Source organism: Carcharhinus amblyrhynchos, chromosome 2 (genome assembly GCF_965287045.1).
Source record: "Carcharhinus amblyrhynchos chromosome 2, sCarAmb.v2.hapA, whole genome shotgun sequence".
In the NCBI taxonomy this organism is placed as follows: Eukaryota; Metazoa; Chordata; class Chondrichthyes; order Carcharhiniformes; family Carcharhinidae; genus Carcharhinus; species Carcharhinus amblyrhynchos.
Window position 1 is genome coordinate 104,209,393 of NC_137325.1, and position 26,543 is coordinate 104,235,935.

A 26,543-nucleotide genomic window follows, 5' to 3' on the forward strand; every position below is an offset into this window, starting at 1 on the left:
GTCACCTTATTTAAGGAAGGATGTAAATTGGAAGCAGTTTGGAGATGTCTGGAATGGACAGATTGTCCTACGAGCAAAGGTTAGACAGGTAAGGCTTGTACCTGCTGGAGTTTAGAAGAGGAAGAAGCGACTTGATTGAAACATACAATATTCTGAGGAGACTTGACAGGGTGGATGTGGAGAGGACGTTTCCTCGGTGGCAGAATCTTGAACCAGAGATCTCTGTTTAAAAATAAGGGATCGCCCATTTAAAACAAATACATTTTCTGAGGGTTGAGAGTTTTTGAAACACTCTTCCTGAAAGGTGGTGGAAGAACAGTCTCGAATATTTTTAAGACAGGGGTGGATAAATTCTTGGTAAAGCAAAGGGGTGATATGTTGTCAGGAGTAGACCAGATGCAGATTTGAGATTACTGTCAGATCAGCACTCATTTTATTAATTGGCGCCACATGACTGCTGCCTCAATGCCGGTGACCCTGGTTCCATTATGGCCTTAGGTAACTGTGCAAACTCATAGAACATAGAACACAACAGCGCAGAACAGGCCCTTCGGCCCACGATGTTGCGCCAACCAGTTACAAAACAATGACCCACTAACCTAAACCAATCCCTTTTCGTCCATAAACCTATCCACGGATCTCTTAAACGCCCCCAAACTAGGCGCATTTACAACAGCAGCAGGCAGGGCATTCCAATCCCTCACCACCCTCAACAATCCCTCAACAAAGGGGAGCAGGCACGAGTAAGTCACTTCACAGTACTTGTATTAACTGGCTCATATCCTGTGGGGGCCTTCATTAGTGACAGTGTAACCCCCATGGCAACATGGGTCACTGACATTGGGACCCTCTCAGTGAATCCCCCATCATGGCTCCCTGCACGGCACACTCCTCTTTGCTCATCCTCCCCCTCCAGCTGATCACCCCCTTTGCTCCCCCCTGTAAAGCTCTCCCCTGTCATAATCCCAACCCTACTCTGGCTTCATCTCCATGGCACTGTCCTTACCACAGTAATGGTGCCCACTGGGTCATGCCAAGGTGCCAAGTGGGCACTGCCCAACCATGTCCCCAACCACCTGGGGGCTTCAATGACCTCCAATTCCACCAGCATAGCCATCATGTCTGGTCTCCATTGGATGGGGACCATGAGTCATTCTTGTTGAGATCTCTCACCTGGAAACTTCTGGGAGGCTGGAAACTTCTAGCTGGCCTGCAAAAATACCAGCTCTGTGTGGGTTTCTTCTGGGTGCTCCAAATTGCACCTTAGTGCCCAAAGATGTTTAGGTTAGGTAGATTAGGCATAGTAAATGTGTGGGTTGATGAGGATTGTGAAGAGGGAAGGCCTGGGTGGGATGTTCTATCAGACAGTCAATGCAGACTTGATGGGCTGGGTGGCTTCTTTCTGCACTGTAGCGGTTTTATGGTTCCTGCTCCTTACTCATACGCTTTCTGATTCAGAGGCGGGCTTGCTACCAAAGTTGTCAAAGTAGATTTGGACTATAGAGCAAGTTTGCTTGACAAATATGGAGCGAATGCATAGAAGAGAAATTTAAAAAGCCAATTATCTCATTTGTAAACTGCAATGATAATGCTTGGAAGCTGATCATTTTATAATGTGCATATTTTCCTTTGTATGTTAAACTGGATACAAAAAGGCAGGTACGAAAGGCAGGTACTTACAACAAGTACAAATGTTACGCAAACTTGTCACTTTTGGTTACCAAGAGCACTGAAAGATGATATCTGCTGGAAGGGCCACAAGCAAATGGAAACTTTGCAAAGGCCACACCTTCTTCAGCTCCAGATTTTGTGAACGATTCATAGGGTGGGATTTTCCAGTCTAGCTCACCCTGCGACCAGAATTTTCTGCCCAAAGTTAACAGGCCTTTGCTTAGCGGTCAAATTCTCCGCCCAGCTCATGACGATTCCCATGGTAGGTGGGACTGGAAGATTCAGACCAGTCTTGTGGACAAGGAACATGGACTCAACCAATACTGTGTCCAACAATTAGCTTCACAACTACAAATGGCTGACTATGCTACCAATTTATTTTTCCATCCAGACTTTCGGAATCAGTGAGAATATTCCACAGAATACTGAAATCATAATCTTAGTCAATATATTTCATACACATTTACAACTTACGTTTGTATGTGCCACTGATGCCGGATTGAGTAAGACATCTCTGAAGTTCCTCAGCATCTATCTGACCATCCTACAAAAAAGCCAAATATCCATGTGAAAGATGACAGCGTTAGGTTCAGATTAACGAAAAATATTCATAAGGGGTTTGACACATTGGTAATGGCAGAGTTTGAATTTAAGTCTCTGAGTAGGATTTAAAATTTTGTTCTAAAAACAGTGGAAAAACAGAGACAATTTTAAAATTAGAATATGGCGGGAGGGGTTCAATCACGGCTCCATCCATGATGTCAGTATCGGCTGATGTTAAATCAGTAATTATCTTTAAAAATATAAACATGTCATGCAGTAACACAATTAGATAGAAAGAATATAAACACCAAAGCAAATCACTATGGACGCTGGAATCTGAAACAAAAGCAGAAAATGCTGGAATCTCAGCAGGTCTGACAATACCTGGAGAGACATAATAGAGCTAATGTTGAGTCCAGATGACCCTTCATCAGACAAGAGACAAAAGGCCATCCAAACTTGACACATTAGCTCTATTCTCTCTCCATAAATGCTACCAGACCTGCTGAGATTTTCCAGCATTTTCTGTTTTGTTGCAGACAAAAATGACGTTTGTTAGCAAACATCAAGCCTCCCCGGAAGTCAATTTTACAATGAACAACCATATAAGAAATTACTCCTTAAGGTCATTGTCCACCATGTAAACAAGGTTAGCATTAAAATGGTCATAAGTGCAAATCACAATAAACACTGACGGGGAGAAGTTGTGCCCAAAACAGGGAATAAAGTGGAGCAGTCAGCCTAAGCCGGTCTGTACTGATGCCAGGGTGGTGCCAGTTATGGAACCATGCCAATTCTGTATTTCTACAGGCACCAGTAAGGTATCCGGAAGCTGCCAGTTAAACACCCAGTATTAGCTGAGCAGAAATCTCCTCTAATTAAAATACCGAGGAAGCTAAAGTGATTGAGTTTGTCTTTTGAGCCCGTCGCATTCTTCTTGGCAATTGTGGCTTCCTATCTAATCCTGAGCTCAGATTCCAATGCCATCTAGTCTCTATCCTTATGACTACTAACGCACTGCTAACTCACTTCTGTGATATCTCCCAATTCTGCCCCTGCTTCATCAGGAAACTCTCATCTGTGCCGTTGTTAGACTCAACCATTCTAATGCTTTTCTGGCTGTTTTTCCACCTTGAACCCCCTGTAAACTCTGTTGCTTGTATCCTACCACACAATAAGTTCCATTTAACCATCAACTATGCTTGCTGTTCTACACTGGCTCCTGGTCCAGCAACACAATTTTTAAAAATTCTAATTCTTGTTTTTAAATTTCTCCAAGTCCTTACCTCTCCCCATCTCAGTGATCTCCTGCAGCCCTACAACCTTTCGCATCTGTGGCCCTCTACTCTTCAGTTCATTTGCTCCCTGAATTTTACTGCTCTACCATTAATGGCCATACCTCTTGCTGCCCTCAACCACAGTTTCTGAAATTCCAGCACTTTTTCAAACTTCTACATCTCTTTTTGCTCTTTCAAGAGGCCCCTTAAAATCTCTTTGTCTAGGATTTTAGTTCACTGTTCCTAGTATCACATGTGGCTTGATGTCAATTTTTGATTTAACAATGCTTCTGCCAAACATCTTGAAACTTTTTGAAGGCACTACATAAATGCAAGTCGCTGTTGTTGTTTCTAGTAGCTGCTGCCTTCAGTTAAGGGGCAGCGCACAGTAGTTTTTGTGAAGTCAAGAGGAACACTGCTGACTCCCAAAAATTTGTAACATTTCAGGAGCCTTTTGTCAATGGTTTCCAGTGGTCCATTTAACTCTGCTTGGCTGCTATTCAGTTATTGAACTCATGAAAAAAAAATTAAATCCCACGTTTTTCAAAGTAGAGTACTGAATATAGAAGAAATGCTAAATTTCTGCTGTAGTTATTATATGATGTTCAGTTTCAAGTGCCCTGTTATAGGAAGGATGTCAAGCTGTTCAGTGGATATAAAAGGGACACACGCTAACAGGAAAGGAAGAATTCAGTCCTATTCCAGTGATCCAGTAGTCAGTAACTGGAGGGCATGAATGCAAGATCAGCATATGAACAGACAGCTTTGGAGTGTGTTTTTTGTGGATGCTTAGAAGAGCATGATACATTCTGCTGGAAACAGTGCTGGCAGCAGAATACATAACACATTTCAGGAATTCATTGTACATTTAATAAAGCCCACAATTGAATATTTGTGTGTGGATAATTTAACATTTTATTGGGAAAGGACAAGGGAATGAAACTCCTTCAAGACAGCCAACACAACTGTGATGAGCCAAATGTCTTCTCTGATGCAAAATTCTCTGATCATATGAAGGCAAATACTATAGTCGCTAAGGTGAAGCATGATAGAAGTATCAGTTTACCAACTGAGCAATCTGACACAGCTGCATGCAAATTCTGGTTCTAACAGGTTTACTCACGTGGATGCAGAGTGAAGCTTCCAATGAATAGCACTGTTTATAGGAATTCCAGAAAACAAATGGGAGGAAGCCATTCTACCCTTTCAGCCTGCTTCTGGGTCCTCCGTTAGCTATGGTTCATTTATACATCAACTCTAACTTATCTACCTTTTCTTCATATTCCTTAATATCCTTGCCTAATAAGGGTCTGTAAGTCATTTAAATCTCTACTGTTTCAGTATCCTTATGCTTTTTGTGAAAGAAAACATAGAATCTGTACAGTGCAGGAGGAGGCTATTAGGCCCAACAAGTTTGCACCGATCGCAATCCCATCCAGCCCCTATTCCCCACAGCCCTACATATTTATCCTGCCAGTCCCCCTGACACTATGTGGCAATTTAGCTTGGCCAATTGACCTAATGCCTCTTGACTTCATATCCTAACAGGTCTTGTTCTAATTTAAAGATTAAGTTCTCTTATTCTGGATTCCTCCAGAGATAGTTGGCTGGAATTTTAGTGGCACCTGCCCCAGAATCAAGGCACGCAAGGCTCATGGAATGGAATTCTCTGTTGGCCTCAGGCGGGATTTTATGAGCCTTGCCTGAGCGAGGTCGTAAAATACTGGCCACTTTCTCTGAATCTATCAGATCAAGTCGCTGTCATTTTAAATACTTTGATCCAAATTGTCAAATTTCTAAACAAAAGGAAATGCGACTTAATTTTATGCAACTTTTACTCATAATTTAACCACTCATGTACCAAAGATTTCTGATGAAACTGCATCACAAACTCAAAGGTGAATGGATAGTTCCTGAGGTGGGATGTCAAAAAGTAAATTCACTCTAAATTGACATGACAATGACCTGAAGCCTCAATTCCTCAAATTTTGCATTCTGGCTTGCTTGAAATAAAAGATAACATTCCATATGCTGTTTTGATAATCTGCATGTGCCCTAGCTTTTAGTGATCTGTGCGCATAGGACAAACAGATCCATTTGTCTTTCTACAGTTCCTAGTCTCTCACTATTATGTCAATACTTCTGTTTGGCTTAAATCTAAAAATGATTACCTCTATGGTGGTCACGTTATGCCCGTAAAGATGACTGGGGAGTGGAAACTGTACTCTTAAGGAGAAAGCAACATGGAATAATGAATGCTGTACCCTCACAAAATGGATTCTGGAAAGTCAGAGGATTTCTGCTTGCAGATTCTGAACAGAGACATGCAATATCCTTGGGAAGCCACTTAAAAATGTAATTGACATTCTAGGTGCAATTTGACTATCTCACACCATTTCAATGGTGTGAACATTAAAAAGATGGTGGCTACTAGACTTGTCAGCCCCTTAAAAGTAGGATTTCAAATAAAGCCATTCAGAAAAGAAGCAGGCTCTTTACATTCCTCCTCACAAATTTCTTTCATATCTATCCCCTTATCATCAGCAAATTTAACTACAGTTCAGATGGTTAATGGCCTCCCATAATCAGCACAATCTCCCACCCCAATACCACCTTTCTTAAATAACTGAACGGCATTTGCAGTGTTTCAATCTATAGGCAGAATTCCTGAATCTAATGTGCACTTTGTATAATTCTGATGAAAGCATTTGCAATTTTTCCACCATCTAAGTGGAACCGTCAGGTACTTGGGATACGTTCATCTTAATTCATAAGAAACATAAGAAATAGGAGCAGGAGTAGGCCATCTGGCCCTTCGAGCCTGCCCCGCCATTCAATAAGATCATGGCTGATCTGTCGTGGCTCAGTTCCACTTTCCCGCCCTCTCCCCATAACCCTTAATCCCCTCTCTTATCAAAAACCCATCAACCCGCTTCTTAAAAATATTTAGCGAGGCAGCCTCCACCACTTCAACGGGCAGAGAATTCCAGATATTCACCACCCTTTGAGTGAAGAAGTTCCTCCTCAACTCTGTTCTAAACCGCCCCCCCTTTATCTTGAGGCTGTGCCCCCTAGTCCTACTGTCTTTTTTGAGCGGGAAGAGTCTCTCCACCTCTATCCTATCCATCCCATTCATCATCTTATACGTCTCAATGAGATCTCCCCTCATTCTTCTAAATTCCACAATTGGGCAGCACTTACCAAACAAACCCGAGTGTGTTTATAGCTACACTAACATCTAATTTAAGTCAAACTCTTGCACTTTCCAGAAGTGATATACATTTATATGCAGGGACCCATTCTCTGCAAACAAATGGGAGCCTACATTCCCCCATTGTTTTCTCCATGGCAACACTTTGGCTAATCAGAATTGACTTGCCAATCAATCTACTAATTTTCTCCTGTAGTATAAACTGTTATGATTGTTTGAAATTTGGCATTCTTGTGGTTGTCTTAAGTGCAAAACAAAATGCTTCAGCGATGTCTTTCTTTTCAATAAAATTCAAGTTCTGTTCTACCAAGTGACTGTTTGATTTATTTTTATTTTTACATACAGCTCTGGTACTTAACCCTCTTTTACCAATTTGAAAACAAAGCCTGATGCTGCGTGCTCACCCAGCAAATCTGCTATTTTCTTACTCTTCCATTATTATCTCCATCTGTCTTTAACAGGTCCTCTTTAGTACTCTTAATATTTTTTAAAAATTTCCATAGAATAACAGAATGCATGCAGTGCAGAAGGAGACCATTCAGCCTATCAAGCCTGCACTAACAACAATTCTAATATAAGCCCCATCCCAATAACCTCAAGTATTTACTCTGCCAGTCCCCTGATGTTAAGAGGCAATTTAGCATTTGCAGTTAGCTTCAGTGTCACTTTTGTTCACCCTTTTTCATTTCTTATGATTCTTTATACCTCTGATGCTTTTTATAGCTTGCCCAGTCTGCTGGACAGACATTTTTCTTTGAATGTGAAAAGCCTTCTCTTTTAAGCTTGATTTACCTTTTCCTTGTTTGTTAGCCACGATTACTGGGAAGGCTTTTTCACCCGGGGGGGCATCTGGAATTCACCTGAAAGTATTCTAGAAATTCACTGCCTTTAACACCCAAACTTTTCTGCTTGATCCAGTTTCTCTGGAAACTAAATTATCTCCTTTATCTTATAATTATAGTGATTCGTCAAACAATTCATGAGGGGGATTGGGATCTGTTGGCAATTACCGATAAAGTATTACTTTGCGCTGTAAAGATCAGCATTTAAAAAAGAGCCAATGGTTCCAGTAGGTTTATACTGTGTCTGGGCCTGCACAAGCATACAAAGCCTATTGAATGCAACTTACCTGACCAGCCACTGCAGCAAAGTATCCGTAGAGTGGGTCCTGCTGTTGGCCTTGGAACCCTCCATAGCCTCCTCCTCCAGGAGCCCCTGGATAGCCTGGACCACCAGCTCCCGGATATCCTCCACCACCTGGAGCTCCTGGTGCTCCACCATATTGAGGAAACTGCGAAAGAGAACAAAATAAATAAAACTATATCTGCCATGAAAGAATTCAACCTCAGTATTAAACATGATTCACAAAGCATTTTTAAATTAGGATTTTACATGCCGATGTTTCCCCTGTAATAGTGAAATTAGTTGCAACGAAGTCCAATGTATTCTTTCCAATTTTAGGAAAGAATGACATTCAAAACCAACTCTCCTGTTCTCATCAACTCAGATTCAAGATCTCAAATCCAGTCCCCACAGAAGCCAGAGAACATTATCAATTATCCACTCCTTAATCAGGCCATCGGATGGGAAAACAAACCACATTAACTGTTAAAGGGATTTTATTATATCGCAAAAACATGGAGCATAAAAAAACCTAGAATTTCCTGATTGAAGGAACAGGAGTGCTATACGTTAGTACTGACTAGGGCACAATCAAGAGTGGGTGGCACAGTGATTAGCGCTGCTGCCTCCCAGCACCAGGGACCTGGATTCGATTTCCAGCTTGGGTCGCTGTCTGTGTGGAGTCTGCATGTTCTCCCTGTGTCTTTGTGGGTTTCCTCTGTGTGCTCCGGTTTTCTCCCACAATCCGAAAGTCATGCTGGTTTAGGTGCGTTGGCCACGCTACCCGAACAGGTGCCTGAGTGTGGCAATGAGGGGATTTTCACAGTAACTTCATTGCAGTGGTAAGCCTACTTGTGTAACACCAGCAAATAGAGTTAAACTGATTTAATAAGGTCACATATAACAATGTTAATCAAATTTGGCACAAACCACGTGCCACTATTTTTCTAACTAGGCACAAACCAATGGTTATAATTTACTGTCGCTTTGCATCAATTCAACTTCATTATGAAATTGGAATTTATAAATTAAAATCTAAGAAGGCGTTTGTAAAGTCTAGCAGGAAATACATTTTATTTTTGTCTTTTTCTCGAAAGTCGACTCATGGTCCCTGCTATCCCTGGCAACAGGTCCAGCATTACACTTGCTCTCTAGACTCCCAGAGATGGGTTAAGTGGTTAAGCACCTCTCTTAATCTTGTGATCTGTTCGCCATATGTTGTACAACACAACAGCTTACAACTCCCACCCTTTTGGTAAATAGTTACACACACTTGTGGAATTCACATACTGGAGTTTGTGATTAATCCTTCCTGTAGCAAAAGCCTGTGAAACCTGACTATCAATTCTTCATTTTGTGATTGATAGTCATTCACATTTTCAAGGAGAATTTGTGCTGAGCAACATTGGCAGTTAAGTAGGTGACTCCCCGATCAGTGGGCATTGCTCAATTTTCTTTTTCTGACTTGTTCAACCTCAGAGGTCTGATTTCATGTATTTATTTTCAGCATGCTTGAACCAGAAACTCCTTAGTTTTTGTGTTGTTGTCCCTTTAAGTTAGACTTTCCTAATCCTATTGGATTCTACTGGTCCACTTTAATAAATAGATCCCATTCTTTGAGTGGAGCCACAGACAGCTTTAGTTGGGAAATCACAAAAAAACGTTTATCTGATGAAAGTTCAATGCAATAATGGAATACCCACTGACAGTAGAGTCATAGAGCAATACAGCACAGAAACAGTCCCTTCGGCTCAACCAGTCCATGCCGACCATGGTGCCCTCCAAGCTAGTCCTAATTGCTCACATTTGACAGCATGGCGGCACAGTGGTTAGCACATTGCCACACAGCACCAGGGACCAGAGTTCAAATCCAGCCTCAGGTCACTGTTTTGAGGAGTTTGCACATTCCCCTCGTGTCTGCATGGGTTTCCCCCGGGTGCTCTGGTTTCTTCCCACAGTCCAAAGATGTATGGGTTAGGTTGCTTGACCATGCTAAATTGACCCAAGTGTCGGGGGATTAGTAGGGTAAATACGTGGGATTATGGGAATAGGGTCCGGCTGGGATTGTGGTCGGTGCACTTGATAGGTTGAATGGCCTCCTTCTACACTGTAGGGATTCTATGATTCTACCTCTCTAATCCTTTCTCAATGTATTTATCCAAATGCTTTTTAAATATTGTTATTGTACCTGCATCAACCACTTTCTCTAGCAGCTCATTCCATATACGCATCACTTACCCCCACTCTTTGCTTTCTATTAGTTAACCATGCTAATACATTATCTTATGTATCAGTCTTTGGTGCATCACCTTGTCAAATGCCTTTTGGAAATCCAGACACAGCCCATCCACAGGTTCCCCATTGTCCACTGCGCATGTGATGTTCTCAAAGAATTCCACCAAATTAGTCAAACATTACCTGCCCTTCATGAGCCCATGCTGCGTCTTACCAATGGGACAATTTATATCCAGATGTCTCGCTTTTCTTCCTTGATGATAGATTCAAGCATTTTCTCTACTACAGAAGTTAAGCTAATTGGCCTATAGTCACCCATCTTCTGTCTACCTCGTTTTTTAAACGGTGGCGTCACATTTGCTGTTTTCCAATCTGCGGGAATCACCCCAGAGTCCAGCACATTTTAATAAATTCCCACTAGTGCATTTGCTATTCCCCCCCACCATCTCTTTTAGTACACTGAAATATCTTCTAAAAAATTGCTGGTTTCTGGTTATGAGACTTGGAGCTAAAAGGAGTTAATCAAGTTAGAAAAGTAGCACATTTTTCTGGTTTTTTTGGTGATAACCAATTAGATAGAAGAAGACCCAGATATACTAAATCTAGCTAAATTTATTAACTACATGTGCTATAGAAGCTGCTGTTCCATTATTTATCACCTTGAAAGTTCTGGCCTAATCCATACTTGCCATTTTTTTAAGCACATTTGTCTTCTTACTGGTCATCTTGCCATGTATTCGATTCTGTCCAACACTTCAGCACATCACCAGTAATTGTCTTGCATGTACCCAAACCGTTTGATTAATTGCGCACTTCTGAGCAAGTTATTCTATAGTTCTACACCAAGGCCATGTTTATTTCAATGCAAATATTGAATAAACTTGATTCTTTTAGCAGTAACCAAAGATTTAGTCTACAGTCATGGTCACATCCCACTCATCATCTAACTGTTTCTTATGTTGATTCTTCATTATATCAACATGGAAAAAGAGAGAAAAAAAAAATTACATTCAGTGCTCTCAGCTTCTGTTCCTCTGGCAGTGCAACAGTCAATGTCTACATCTTAATCTCCAATGTGGCCCACTGATGAATGTGAAAGATCTTCAGAGACAGTGTCATTACATAGCTCAAGTCTAACCAACAACTATTACGGCTTGCTTTCGATGGTACTCTTAATCCCCAATCAAATCTTTTGCCTTACTTCTTCTGAGCTCACATAAGAACGTAAGAAATAGGAGCAGGAGTAGGCCATCTAGCCCTTTGAGCCTGCTCCACCATTCAATAAGATCATGGCTGATCTGAAGTGGATCAGTTCCACTTTCCCGCTTTCTCTCCATAACCCTTAATTCCCTTGTCTATCAGAAACCTATCTACCCGTGACTTAAATATATTCAGCGAGGTAGCGTCCACCACTTCAACGGGCAGAGAATTCCAGAGATTCACCACCCTTTGAGTGAAGAAGTTCCTCCTCAACTCCGATCTAAACTGCCCCCCCCCACCTTATTTTGAGGCTGTGCCCTCTAGTCCTGCTATCCTTTCTAAGCAGGAAGAATCTCTCTACCTCTACCCTATCTTATATGTCTCTCTAAGATCCCCCCCTCAGCCTTCTAAACTCCAAAGAGTACAGAGCCTGTCTATTCAATCTCTCCTCATTGGCTAACCCCCTCATCTCCAGTATCAGCCTGCTGAACCTTCTCTGCACTCCTTCCAAGGCCAATATGTCCTTCCGCAAGCGCGGTGACCAAAACTGCACACAGTACTCCAGCTGTGGCCTCACTAGTACCCTGTACAGTTGCAGCAAGACCTCCCTGCTTTTATATTCTATCCCCCTCCCTATATAGATCAACATTCCTTCTTGATCATCTGCTGCACCTGCAGACTGAGTTTTTGCGATTCGTGCACAAGGACCCCCAGGTTCTTCTGCATCGTGGCAAGCTGCAGCTTTTCGCATTTTAAATAATAATCCCTCCTACTATTATTTCTACCAAAGTGGATAACCTCACATTTGCTAACATTATACTCCATCTGCCAGGTCTTCGCCCACTCACTCAGCCTATCGAGATCTCTCTGCAGACTTTCCGCACCTTCCACGCAATTTGCTTTTCCACTCATCTTCGTGTCATCAGCAAATTTCGTTAACCTATACTCAGCCCCCTCCTCCAGATCATCTATGTAAATGGTAAACAGTTGAGGCCCCAGTAAACAGTTGAGGCCACACGGCATTCCTCTTTTCCCCTATGACTTACAGGTTCTTTAAAAAGAAAGAAATTTAGCCACACCCAAACATTACGTCCTAAGTTATCATGTCCTTTTAATAATTTTCACCTTGGTGCTGATCTGCACTGTGGCTCATTGGCTCCTCAAGAACAACAAAGAAAAACACAAGATGCTTCATCCTTCACCTTCTGATCGCATCTTATCCCTGCAGAGATGATTTTAATGTGAGTGCCCTTCATCTTCCGTGTCCTATACTTAATGTTACGTAAGGGATTTTGTTTTCAGGCAGAGAATTCTGGTCTAGCATGCACTGCTTAAAAGGAAGGTTGTAGCAATATTCAAAAGGAAATTGTATAAATATTTGAAAGGAAACTTTGCTGCAGTATTGGGAGCAGGACTAACTGGATGGCACTGGCACAATGGGCCTAATGGCCTCCACTGTGCTGCAAAATCCAATGCATTGGTATTTTTGTTGGACAGAATCCCATACCAGTAGAACTCATTCATTGCTCAAGTGGCTACTCTGCATGTCTAAATCTAGATGACAGTAGTATCAGATTATTTGATTGATGCTGATATCATCATTACCAGATGGATGGCATTAAAAAGCTGCAGCCAACTGTAGACTCTGGAACATCCAGAACTAAGGCTTACTAACGCAAACTTCATAGGACATCTTTTGAATTGTACAGAACTCTCATAGAACCAACCAGCACAGCATCTCATTTTCTCTCTCTGAAAAAAGATACATAAGCAATTCCAAAGGGTCAGGGACCAAGACAAAGTACAGATAAAAGGTCACAGAGACGGCACTTCTTGCATTGATTCTACAAACATTCCTAAACTGATAGCAGAAAGCCTGCTGGCACCCTGCATATCACAGTGACCTCAAGCCAAGGTGACAAACAGTGGAGGAGATGACCACCCTGACATCTTGGATACCTTTCATGCACCCATTGGTCAGAAGGGTTTGAACAGGTAATTTGACACCAGGTAGGCTATCAGAGATAAAGTATATGAATGAGTGCATGCCAAGGTGGTGTGGAACAGGCAGCCACCTTTCTCCAGATTGAAGATGCACCAGGAAAGATGGAGAAAGGCTGAGTAAAGAGTCCCCTAACACCTTGACTGGAGGGCAGGGTGCTTTTATCACAAGCTACTGAGATCGATACACAAGAAACAACACAAGGTCGTGAATGTAGCCCAATCCAGCACACAAACCAGCATTCCATCCATTGACTCTAACTTCCCAATGCCTTGGAAAAGCAGCCATAATCAAGGACCCCCATGCCTCTGGACATACTTTCTTTCACCTTCTTCTGTTGGAAAAAGTTACAAATGTCTGAGGACACATACCAATTGACCCAAAAACAGCTTCTTCCCTGCTGCCATCAGACTTTTGAATGGACCTACCTTGCATTAAGTTGTTCTTACTCAATACCCTAGATATGACTGTAACACTACATTCTGCACTCAGGCCTATTCTACCATTCAGTAAGATAATGGCTGATCTCCCACCACATCATCCTTATATGCCTTAATTCTGAGACCCAAGTCCTGGTAATCCGGGATTACAAGAAGTCTTACTTCATTGGTATAAAAAATGCTTTCCTCCCCTTTACAGCATGAATTATATAAACTCCACATCTGCTTAAAATCAATGTGTTTGTGCTTTAGAAATTTCTCGAGCACGTTTAAAATAGAGATTCTACCCATACGCACTTCTCCAAAAAATTAAAATTCAAGGTAAACATGTGCTTACAGCAACACAAGAAGAAATTAATTTACCTTGAGGGTTAACTAATCACGCATGCTACAGCAATACGCAAGTCTATAGATTAGCCTGCAAGATGTGGAAATATTTAGCTACTAGAAGTTATTATTGTGAGTTTTTGTAGACTAAGGATATGGTTATCAAGACAAAAAGTGATAAGACCTGCAACACATCAATATGCATTTGTACATAAAAATGGTGAAGCGGTTTTCAGTTAAACAAGCCGCCACATGGAGGATTTGGCTCTTGGCCCAGGTTTAGATAAATGGTCTGCCATTTCCCTACAAGGAGGGAAACTTAATCATGTGTGCCAGCTGAATAGCCAGCCACCCCATACAGATGTAGCATTAGAGCAAGTGCCGATGCAGCTGGGATAATGCATTTTTGCAAGTAACCTTAAGGAAAAATATTTTCCTCTCAGCTGATAAGGTCTGAAATCTATATTTAGAGACACAAAACACTGAAGGGGAAGAATGTTCAAATCTGCCAGTTTACAAGATTAATCCTGAGTCTCAACAGTATTGTCTGTGCAATCATCAGTTGTGATGCCTATGAATCTTCTAAACTGCCTGGATTTATATTTGCACTGAGGTGCAATTTGTATGTTTGTAGGACTTATTTCTCCAATGTAAGTGTTCAAAACATTAACATTCTAGTCTGCTAGCAGTAGAAGTTTGTGAAACACTAAAAGTAAACTAACAAATTTGTACAGGTTTTGTTTTGTTTGGGAATTTTCTTTTCATTATTATACACATCTAGGTACTGGGGAGTGGAGCAGTTGAGCACTTAGCATCAAGCTTTCAGAGCACAGCACAGCTAGATGCAGAGTAAAGCTCATCTTGCAATGAGCTTTGAGCAATGAGCCCCCCCACCTCAAAATCATCTCCTTCTGCATCAGTTACGTTTCTCACATCAGCTACGCTGTGGTCTCTCGTGATAACAAGGTCAACCCATTCCAAACTTATGCCAACCTACTGCTTGCCAATAAGAAAATGATTCAAACTGTTTAAACTCTCTCACACAAGACCCCTACATCCCACCCGTCTAGACTAGATTTTAACCAAAGCCTTTAAGATGAAAGGCCAGTTTTAAAAACCCACTGCATCAACCAACATTCCTGACTAGCAAGTTTAGCTACTTGAAAAAAAATTCCAATCTTCCTTGGTAAATATGCTGCTTAGGGTGGTTCTAAGTCATAAAAGAAAAAGATCCCTGCTTTAACTGCACTGCTGGTCAATGATGTGGAGATGCTGGCGTTGGACTGGGGTAAACACAGTAAGAAGTCTGACAACACTAGATTTAAGTCCAACCGATTTATTAATTTATTAACTATCAAATAAATCTGTTGGACTTAAACCTGGTGTTGTCAGACTTCTACTGCTGGTCAATGGCAGCACTAATTAATTGTTCTCATTGAGGACAGCGAAATATCCAGATAGCAATTAGGTGCCCAGTATTACAATGTCTTTGCCTATTGCCACATGGGCACAATACTGTGCTGTATTGTGCCAGCTCCATTGCCAAATAATCAAAACTACCTGTCCAGGCTCACACAAGGAGAATGGTCATTCACGCATGGTATTAAAACACCGCACCTTTTCCTTATGAGGTCTGGCCTGCATGTGACTCCAGAACAGCACTACGATTGACTCTTGAGTGCCCTCTGCAATGGCCTATTAAGACATTCATTCAACAGCACTTAGGGTTGGGCACAAACACTGGTTGTACAAGCATAAGAACATAAGAAATAGGAGCAGGAGTAGGCCATCTAGCCCTTCGAGCCTGCCCCACCATTCAATAAGATCATGGCTGATCTGAAGTGGATTAGTTTCACTTTCCCGCTTTCTCCCCATAACCCTTAATTCCCTTGTCTGTCAAAAACCTATCTACCCGTGACTTAAATATATTCAGCGAGCTAGCCTCCACCACTTCAACGGGCAGAGAATTCCAGAGATTCACCACCCTTTGAGTGAAGAAGTTCCTCCTCAACTCTGTTCTAAACTGTCCCCCCCTTATCTTGAGGCTGTGCCCTCTAGTCCTGTTGTCCTTTCTGAGCGGGAAGAATCTCTCTACCTCTACCCTATCCATCCCTTTCATTATCTTATATGTCTCTATAAGATCCCCCTCATCCTTCTAAACTCTGAGTACAAACCCAGTCTATTTAGTCTCTCTTCATAGTCTAACCCCCTCATCTCCGGTATCAGCCTAGTGAACCTCCTCTGCACTCCCTCCAAGGCCAAAATATCCTTGCGCAAGTGCGGTGACCAAAACTGCACACAGTACTCCAGCTGCAGCCTCATCAGTGCCCTGTACAGTTGCAGCAAGACCTCCGTGCTTTTATATTCTATCCCCCTCGATATATAGGCCAGCATCCCATTCACCTTCTTGATCACCTGCTGCACCTGCAGACTGGGTTTTTGCAACTCATGCACAAGGACCCCCAGGTCCCTCTGCATCGTAGCATGCTGCAGCTTTTCACCCTTTAAATAGTAATCCCTCCTACCATTATTTCTGCCAAAGTGGATAACCTCACACTTGCTAACATTGTACTCTATCTGCCAGGTCCTCGCCCACTCGCTCAGCCTATCCAGATCCCTCTGCAGACTTTCCACACCCTCCGCACAATTTGCTTTTCCACTCATCTTCGTGTCATCAGCAAATTTCGTAACCCTACACTCAGCCCCCTCCTCCAGATCATCTATATAAATGGTAAATAGCTGAGGCCCCAGCACCGATCCCTGCGGCACTCCACTAGTCACCAACCGCCAATCAGAATAGCACCCATTGATACCAACTCTCTGCCTCCTATTAGACAACCAATCCTCTATCCACGCTAACACCTCACCCCCAATTCCATGCACCCTAACCTTCTGAAGCAACCTTTTGTGCGGCACCTTATCAAATGCCTTTTGAAAATCGAGAAACACCACATCCACCAGTTCCCCTCTGTCTACCGCACTAGTCACCTCCTCACAGAAATCTAATAAATTCGTCAAACACGACTTCCCCTTAACGAATCCGTGCTGCGTCTGCTCTATCAATCCATTCTTTTCCAGGTGCCTCGCTATTTCTTCTTTGATGACGGATTCAAGCATTTTTCCAACTACAGACGTTAAACTAACCAGCCTATAATTCCCTGCCTTTTGCCTGCTACCTTTTTTAAAACAGCAGCGTAACATTAGTCGTTTTCCAATCTTCCGGCACTTCCCCGGAATCCAGCGAAGTTTGGTAAATAATCACCAAGGCATCTACTTTCACCTCTGCCACCTCTTTCAGAACCCTGGGATGCATTCCATCCAGTCCTGGGGACTTGTCCACCATCAGTCCTGTTAGTCTATCAAGCACTACCTCTCTAGTGACAGTAATCGCATTCAGGCCCTCAACTCCTACCATCCTTCTATCTTTAATATCCGGCAAACTATTCGTGTCCTCCTCCGTGAAGGCCAAGGCAAAAAACTTATTTAAGGCCTCCGCCATTTCCACATCTCCCACCACTAAATCCCCCCCTCTCATCCTCTAAGGGTCCAACATTCACTCTAGCCAGCCTCCTCTTCTTTATATATTTGTAAAAACTCTCATTGTCCTTTTTTATATTTAGTGCTAGTTTAGCTTCATAGTCTATCCTTCCTTTCTTTATCAACTTCTTAGACATCGCTTAGTCAAGCGATGCCCAAGTCCCAGGAAAGAATAATAAAACGGGAGTTATCTCAAGCACGTAGACAAAAATTGGAGCATGATGATTTGGAACATTAATTCTAAATGATATTGCGATCAAACTAACCTCCATCTGTCCTTCATCTAATTGGAACTATTATTCCAGTGCAGCTGCGAAATCCAACAATGTGGAAAATTGCCCAGGAATGTTCTATCCACAAAAAGCAGAACAATTCCAATCCAGTCAGTTATCACCCACTCATTCGGCAAACTGATGGAAAATCATTGACACTGTCAAGTGGAACTTAGTCAGCTACAACTTCCGCACTAAGTCTCAGATTGGGTCCCATCAAGGCCAGTCAGCTTCAAGCCTCATTACAGCCTTGGTCCAAACTTGCACAAAACAACTAACTACCAGAGGGGAGGTGAGAGCAACTGTTCGACTAAGTGTGGCATTAAGGAACCTCAGTAAAATTGAAGTCAAAGGGAATTAGGGGGAAAACCCTCATTGTTTGGAATTACACCAAGCACAAAGGGTGATGGCTATGGTTGTTGGGGACCAAATGTCTCATCACAAGATATCATTGCAGGAGTTCCTCAGGAGTCCTGGGCCCAAACATTTTCAGCTGCTTCAATTACCTTTGCTCCTTTAGAAGGTCATAATTGGGATACTTACCGGTGATTGCAGAGTGTTCAGTAACATGTGTGATCCCTCAGATATCGAATTTGTACGTGCCTGCACGCAGCAAGATCTGGACAACATTCAGGCTTGGACTGAAGGGGTAACTAGACAAATACATTAATGGGCTGGGAATGGAAGGATACGGACTCTAAGTGCATGCAGTTTTAGTTTAGGCAGGCATCATGATTGGCATAGGCTTGGAGGGTCAAAGGGCCTATTCCCATGCTGTACTCGTCTTTTGTTCTTTGATAAATGGCTAGAAGCATTCATGGCATACAATGTCAGGCGATGATCATCTCCAACAAGAGAATCTAACCACTTCCCCTAATACGCGATGGCGTAGCCATCACTAAATTCCCACAATCAACATTTTGGGAGTTATCACTGACCAGAAACTGACTGAATCAGCCACATAAATTCTGTACCTAGTATTTCAGAAGCTGGGAATTCTACAGGCAAGTAACCACGCCCTGGCTTCTAAAAGCCTTTTCACATCTAAAGCACAAATCAGGACTGTGATGGAATACTCTCCACTAGCCTGGATAACTGCAGTTTATACAACTATCCAGAAGTTTAATATCACCCAGGACAAAGCAGCCCACTTGGTTTATTTTGTTCATTTAGGAATGGTGGCATCAGTCGCTAGGCCAGCATGTATTGCTCATCCCGAACTGCCCTCCAGAAAATAGTAGCGAGCTGCCTTCTTGAGTCACTGCAATCTGTGGTGTAGGTACACCCACAGTGCTGTTAGGGGAGGGAGTTTGCACATTTTGATCTAGGTACAGTGAAGAAACAGCAATCCATTTCCAAGTCAGAACAGTGAATGACTAGGAGGTGAACTTCCAGGTAGTGATGTTCCCATGTTTCTGCTGCCCTGGTCCTTCTAGTAAGCAGCTGTGAGTTTGGAAGCTGCTACCTAAGGAGGTTTGATGAGCTCCTGCAGTACATCTTGTGGATGGTGCACACTGCTGCCACTGTGCATCAATGGTGGAGAGAGTGAATGTTTGTGCATGGGTGTTAATCGAGTGGGCCGTTTTGTCCTGGTGGTGTTGAACTTCTTGAATGTTTTTGGAGCTGCACTCATCCAGGCAAGTTGAGAGCATTCCATCAGATTCCTGACTTGTGCCTTGTCTGATAGACAGACCCTGGGGAATCGGGGAGCAAGTTACTTATTGCAGGATTCCTAGCCTCTGACCTATTCTTGCTGCCACAGCATTTATATGGCTAGTCCAGTCAGTTTCTGGTCAATGGTAACCCCAAGAACATTGATATTGGGGGATTCAGCAATGATAACATTGAATATCAAGGGGCAACGGTTGGGTCCTCTCTAATTGGAGATGGTCATTGCCTGGTACCTTTGGGGCACTAATGTTAATTGCCACTTGTCATCCTAAGTCTGGATATTGTTCAGGTCTTGCTGCATTTGGACACAGACTGTTTTAATATCTGAGTCGTGAAGCCCAACCTACATGCAATCATTAGTGAAATCCCCACTTCTGACTGAAGAAAGGTCATTGATAAAGCAGCTGAAGATAGTTGGGCTTAGGACACTTCCTTGAGGAACACCTGCAGAGACGTCCTGAAATTGAGATGATTGTTTGAATGGCACCCCATTTACCAGCCTAAAAATTCACACCATCTGTCACCAATGCACTATGACAGCAGTGGGTACTGTAGGCAAGGTACGTTGTAGCACTTTGCTAGCCTCTATTGACAACATCTTCCAAACCTTTGACCTTTACCATCTGGAAGAAGGGCAACACGTGCATGGAAACACTGATACCATAGCACAGTGGTTAGCACTGCTGTTCACAGCTCCAAGGTCCTGGGTTAGATTCCTGGCTCAGGTCACTGTCTGTGTGGAGCTTCTCGTGCCTGCATGGGTTTCCTCTGGGTGCTCCGGTTTCCTCCCACAATCCAAAGATGTGTGGGTTAGGTTGATTGGCCATGCGAAAATTGCCCCTGAGATGTATAGGTTAGAGGGATTGGCAGGTTAAATATGTAGGGATATGGGGGCAGGGCCTGGGTGGGATTGTGGTTGGAGCAGACGCAATGGGCCGAATGGCCTCTTTTCTGCACTGTAGGGTTCTATGATTCTATAAGTTCCTCTCCAACCAATGACTTGGAACTAAATCACCGTTTCTTCACTGTCACTGGGTCAAAATCCCGAAACCCCCTCCCTAACAGCACTGCAGTTGTACCTACACCAGCTGAATTGCAGGAGATAACTCACCACCACCTCCTAATGGGAAAATAAGGACAACAACAAATCTGCCAGATTACTCACATTCCATGAAAATATCAAAAAAGATATATGTCAGTTTTAAAATTTTTGTTCATATGCCAACCTGCAGCACAAGTCAATTCAGCCTGTCAGAGGGCATTTTTCAGAAGATTGGCACAGGTTATTGCTTCTTGTCTAGACTTTCCAAATCTACACATTTAACCAGTTTGCGGGGGGGGGGGGGGGGGGGGGGGGGGGGTTCCCCCCACCTCCTTACCTTCCGCCATATCTGACTACTTGTGAGCAGGAAAGCCATGTAAATCAGAACATGGTCTCTGACTTGCTTCCTGTCATTTGCACTCCTTGGTTGCAATTGTCAGGGGCCTCAGGCTGGGTCCATGCCAAATAAAGTGGAGCCCATGCAAACAACCTTCCCCTTATTTCTCTTGATCTTCCACATCAAATCTCTTCCCCCAAGCTAACTACACTCTAAGTGCAGAGGGGGAATTGCTAGAGATTATCCAATAAATGCCCCATTTGGAGTGAAGCAGAAAGCAGTAGTTAACATAAGAACATAAGGAATAGGAGCAGGAGTAGGCCATCTAGCCCTTCGAGCCTGCCCCGCCATTCAATAAGATCATGGCTGATCTGTCGTGGCTCAGTTCCACTTTCCTGCCCTCTCCCCATAACCCTTAATCCCCTTGCCTATCAAAAACCTATCTACCCGCATCTTAAATATATTTAGCGAGGCAGCCTCCACCACTTCAACAGGCAGAGAATTCCAGAGATTCACCACCCTTTGAGTGAAGAAGTTTCTCCTCAACTCCATTCTAAACTGGCCCCCCCCCTTATCTTGAGGCTGTGCCCTCTAGTCCTACTGTCCTTTCTGAGCGGGAAGAGCCTCTCCACCTCGATCCTATCCATCCCATTCATCATCTTATATGTCTCAATGAGATCTCCCCTCATTCTTCTAAACTCTAACGAGTACAAGCCTAGTTTATTCAGCCCCTCCTCATAGTTCAACCCCCTCAACTCCGATATCAGCCTAGTAAACCTCCTCCGCACTCCCTCCAAGGCCAAAATATCCTTGCGTAAGTGCGGCGACCAAAACTGCACACAGTACTCCAGCTGCGGCCTCACCAATGCCCTGTACAGTTGCAGCAAGACCTCCCTACTTTTATATTCAATCCCCCTCGCTATGAAGGCCAGCATCCCATTCGCCTTCCTGACCACCTGCTGCACCTGCAGGCTGGGTTTTTGCGACTCATGCACAAGGACCCCGAGGTCCCTCTGCACCGTCGCATGCTGCAGTTTTTCACCACGTAAGTAATGGTCCTTCCTACCATTATTCCTACCAAAGTGGACAACTTCACACTTGCCAACATTAAATTCCATTTGCCATTTCCTGGCCCATTCACCCAGCCTATCTAGATCCTTCTGCAGACTTTCCACACCCTCCTCACAATTTGCCGTTCCACCAATCTTGGTGTCATCAGCAAATTTTGACACCATACACTCAGTTCCCTCCTCCAGATCATCTATATAAATGATAAATAGCTGAGGCCCCAGCACCGATCCCTGGGGCACTCCACTAGTCACCAACCGCCAATCCGAATAGCACCCATTGACCCCCACTCTCTGCCTCCTATTTGACAGCCGATCCCCTATCCACGCTAACACCCTCCCCCCAACTCCATGCCCCCTAACCTTCTGTAATAACCTCTTGTGCGGCACCTTATCAAACGCCTTCTGAAAATCAAGAAACACCACATCTACTGGCTCTCCTCTATCCACTGCCCTAGACACATCCTCACAGAACTCCAATACATTTGTCAGACACGACTTCCCCTTAACGAAACCATGCTGCGTCTGCCCTATCAAACAATTCTCCTCAAGCTGCCTCGCTATTTTCTCTTTGATCACGGATTCTAGCATTTTACCTACAACAGACGTTAAACTAAATGGCCTATAATTCCCTGCCTTTTGTCTGCCACCCTTCTTAAACAACGGCATAACATTAGCCGTTTTCCAATCTTCTGGCACTTGCCCGGAATCCAGTGAGGTTTGGAAAATAATCAAGGCATCCACTATCACCTTCGCCATTTCTTTCAGAACCCTTGGATGCATTCCATCCAGTCCTGGGGACTTGTCCACAATCAGTCCCTCCATTCTGTCGAGCACTGCCTCTCTAGTAACAATAATGTCATTGAGACCCTCCTGTCCTACCATCTTTCCATGGCTAACACCCGGCAAACTATTCACGTCCTCCTCCGTGAAGACCGAAACAAAAAAGTTATTCAAGGCCTCAGCCATTTCCCCATCCCCCACCACTAAGTCCCCCCTCTCATCCTCTAAGGGTCCAACGTTCACCCTAGTCAGCCTCTTCCTTTTTATACATTTATAAAAATTCTTACTATCCTTTTTTATATTTAGCGCTAGCCCAGCTTCATAGTTTATCCTACCCTTCTTTATCAACTTCTTCGTCATTCTTTGTTGATATTTAAACCTCTCCCAATCCTCTTCTCGCCCACTACTCTTAGCTACTCTAAACGCATCCGCTTTAAATTTAATATTCTCCTTTACCTCCTTTGTTATCCATGGCTGATTATCTCTCCTCCTACGATCCTTTCTAACCATCGGAATAAATTTCTGCTGAGCACCAAGAAAGATCTCCTTAAAGATCCTCCACTGCTCCTCAGCAGACCTACCTTCCAATGCGCTCCCCCAATCAACATTCACCAATTCCTCTCTCATCCTATCGTACTCCCCTCTGTTCAAACAAAGGACGCGTGTCCGGGAACCCACTTTCTCCTCCTCCATCTGCATCAGAAATTCCACCATACAATAATCACTCTTCCCAAGAGGATCCTTCACCACAAGGTCCCTAATTCTACCTGCCTCATTACATAACACCAGATCCAAGATAGCTCGCTCCCTCATTGGCTCCAACACACTGTTCATGGAAACTATCCCGGCAGTATTCCAAGAACTCTTCCTCAAGCCCACCGCGTCCAGCATGGGTCGACCAATCAATATGTAGATTGAAATCCCCCATAATTATCACCATTCCATTCCTGCACGCCGCATTTACTTGCGCGTTAATAGCCCGCCCCACCTCCAGATCATTATTTGGGGGCCTATAGACGACACCCACCAGTGTCTTCCTCCCTTTGTTGTTCCTAATCTCCACCCACAACGATTCCACTTTCTGCTCTTTGGTTCCTATATCATCCCTTACTACCACCCTGATGCTATCCTTAATCATCAGAGCTACGCCACCCCCCCTTTTTCCTCCCGCCTATCCTTCCTAAACACTTGATACCCCTGTACATTATGAATGTTGCATAAAACAAAAAGTGGTTTTGACAAATTTACATAAATATGTCAGCTTACTGTATGGAGTTTGATATTTCATTGGACACATTTTGGGTAATATTAAGTGAACTTGCCTGTTAGAAAACTGATGGGATCGAATGCAGCGTTAATTTTACATTCTTGAAACACAGTGAGAGTAATATTGGACAGGCTGCAAAAGTCACCATTCCACCAGATCCTGTAAATTTCTCACCTGGCAAGTTAGATCAAAATTACCACCATTGAACCGACAGCTAAACTATGATCTGAAAGCTTTTCCACTAGAGACAGAATGGCACTGGGCTGTAGGGATCCTACTGTAAATAATGGGAAACTTTTATGACAAATTAAAATATAACACTATTATTTTTAAATGAAATACGATACTTTGGAAACTATGCAGAATTATATAACAACTCTTCTGGATCAGATGCAACTTCACACAAAAAATAAAAGTTCAGATATACAGAAGGGTGTAACTGCTTGCTGAAGTCACTGAATAGCATTTTCTGTTTGAAAACCATAGTTCTGCAACTTTTATGTTTTCACTTTGTAATTAAGCTTTCATTATTACATGTTAAATGTAAATATAGAAGGCTCACAGTATTTTAAAACATAATTATGCATTTGAGATTTGAAACAGATGCAGACTCTTCCAAAAAGAATATTCTACACAGTTCCAGCTTCAAGGACTGTCTGAACATACCACGCACACAGCACAGACCTTAACTTTTTTATGTTGTGTGTGGACATCAACACTAGGAAAGTGCAATTGCTCATCCTGGGCACCAGGCTGCCAAACAGCCAGGAATGTCTTTCAGCAATTAAAGATACAGAGGTCAGCAACTCAGGAGAAAGATTGAAAGGATTAAGATGTGTACCCACCCTCATGTTTCAAGAACATTTATTCAAAGGAGAAGAGGTTATTTGAGTGTTCAGGGGCAATTGGCATAACAAGTCATGTGCTGAAACCTGGGCACATGGTCAATTAAAGTTGGCCTTTTCCCCACACCAAGCATCCCAATCAATGATTTTTTTTAATGCATTCATGGAATATGGGCATCACTGGCTGGGCCAGTATTTATTGCCTATCCCAGTATTTATTGCCTATCCCTTGTTACCCTTGAAGGGCAGTTGAAAGACAGCCACATTGCTGTGGCTCTGGAGTCACATGTAGGTCAGACCAGGTAAAGACAACAGATTTCCTTCTCGGAAGGACATTAGTGAACCAGATAGGTTTTTCTGATGATTGACAATGGTTTCATAGTCATCAATAGATTCTTAATTCCAGACTTTTTTTTATTGAATTCAAATTCGATTCAAACCCAGATCCCTAGATCACTATTTGAATTTCTGGATTTACAGTCTAGCAATAATACCACTTGGTCATTGCATCCCAGATGAGATGTTGTGCTCTCTTCTACCCCAATAGCAGAATACAAAATACTGTTTTGCCTTGTTTTCTGACAGCAGCCATTCAATGGTTTTCACAAGTCAGTTAAAAACTTCAGACACCTTTCGCTCAAAAATTAGTTTCCATTGAGCAGAAGTTATTTTTGCCAGAACACTAAGAATTGACAGAGAAGACATACATCAGCACTGCACAGAAAGCTAACATCGTGAGATTAAAAACAGCTCCCAGTCCATTTTAACACCTAATGTGAACCAAAGCCAGACCAGTTAAGGATGGCAGATTTCCTTCCTTAAAAAGGCCAGAGGAACCAGATGGGATTTTACATTATTTGAAGGTAGTTTCATAGTCATTGTTATTGAAAGTAGCTTTCAATTCCTGATTTTATTAATTGAATTTACATTCCATGAGCCGTCACATTAACTGACTCACTGAAAATCAAATAAAAATGCCATCACACTTGTTAAACTACTATCAGTATCTATCAGAGCTTCCTGTCGATGGTAGCCTGAGTTTTTTTTATCTACAATTATAAAATTATCAGCATAAAAAATGTTACTAGGTGGAACTCATATTCAGAAAATGAAGCCATTTTATTCTGTACCTCTTCAAAGGTGACTGTCCATGCAGTTTTCATCCACATGTCCCAATGGTACAAATCCTTCAGATTTTATAATGTTCATCTGTAAATGACTATATTTATATTTATGGGGAGAGGGCGGGAAAGTGGAACTGAGCAGCGACAGATCAGCCATGATCTTATTGAATGGCGGGGCAGGCTCGAAGGGCTGGATGGCCTACTCCTGCTCCTATTTCTTATGTTCTTATAGTGATTAATCTATAAAACAGACTGACAGAATGGTCTGATAGATGGAAATTAATAACCAACAAGTTTGCCTAATGAATAGCTCAGCAATCTTGGTCCTGCTCCTAGTTCCCTATCCAAGCTAAAATGTCAGTAATCCACAAGTGCCTTCAGCATTTCTAGATTGCTGAGAGTGAGTAGCAGCAGCCAGGGTTTTTGTTCTTGATCACCGTTCAAAATCCCCTGCTAAATATGCACACTTAGTCATCAGCCAGGGGACAGCCCAGAGTTCAGCTGTATAGGCATGTCAAATTATGAACTTTCAGTCCATACTTTTAAAAATTGAACACATGAAGCTATAAG

At 42.8% G+C, this 26,543-nt stretch overlaps 1 protein-coding gene across 1 annotated transcript in view; it reads right to left on the minus strand.

The window, feature by feature from the left end:
- The window catches only part of sri (sorcin), a 48,252-nt gene that overhangs the window by 14,454 nt on the left and 7,255 nt on the right, over positions 1 to 26,543 (minus strand). The window contains exons 2-3 of the mRNA XM_080210318.1: positions 7,832 to 7,993; positions 2,146 to 2,215 (exon numbers count right to left, since the gene is read on the minus strand). Of these exons, the coding sequence (XP_080066444.1) occupies positions 2,146 to 2,215; positions 7,832 to 7,993 (232 nt within the window). The remainder of the gene's footprint in view (positions 1 to 2,145; positions 2,216 to 7,831; positions 7,994 to 26,543) is intronic.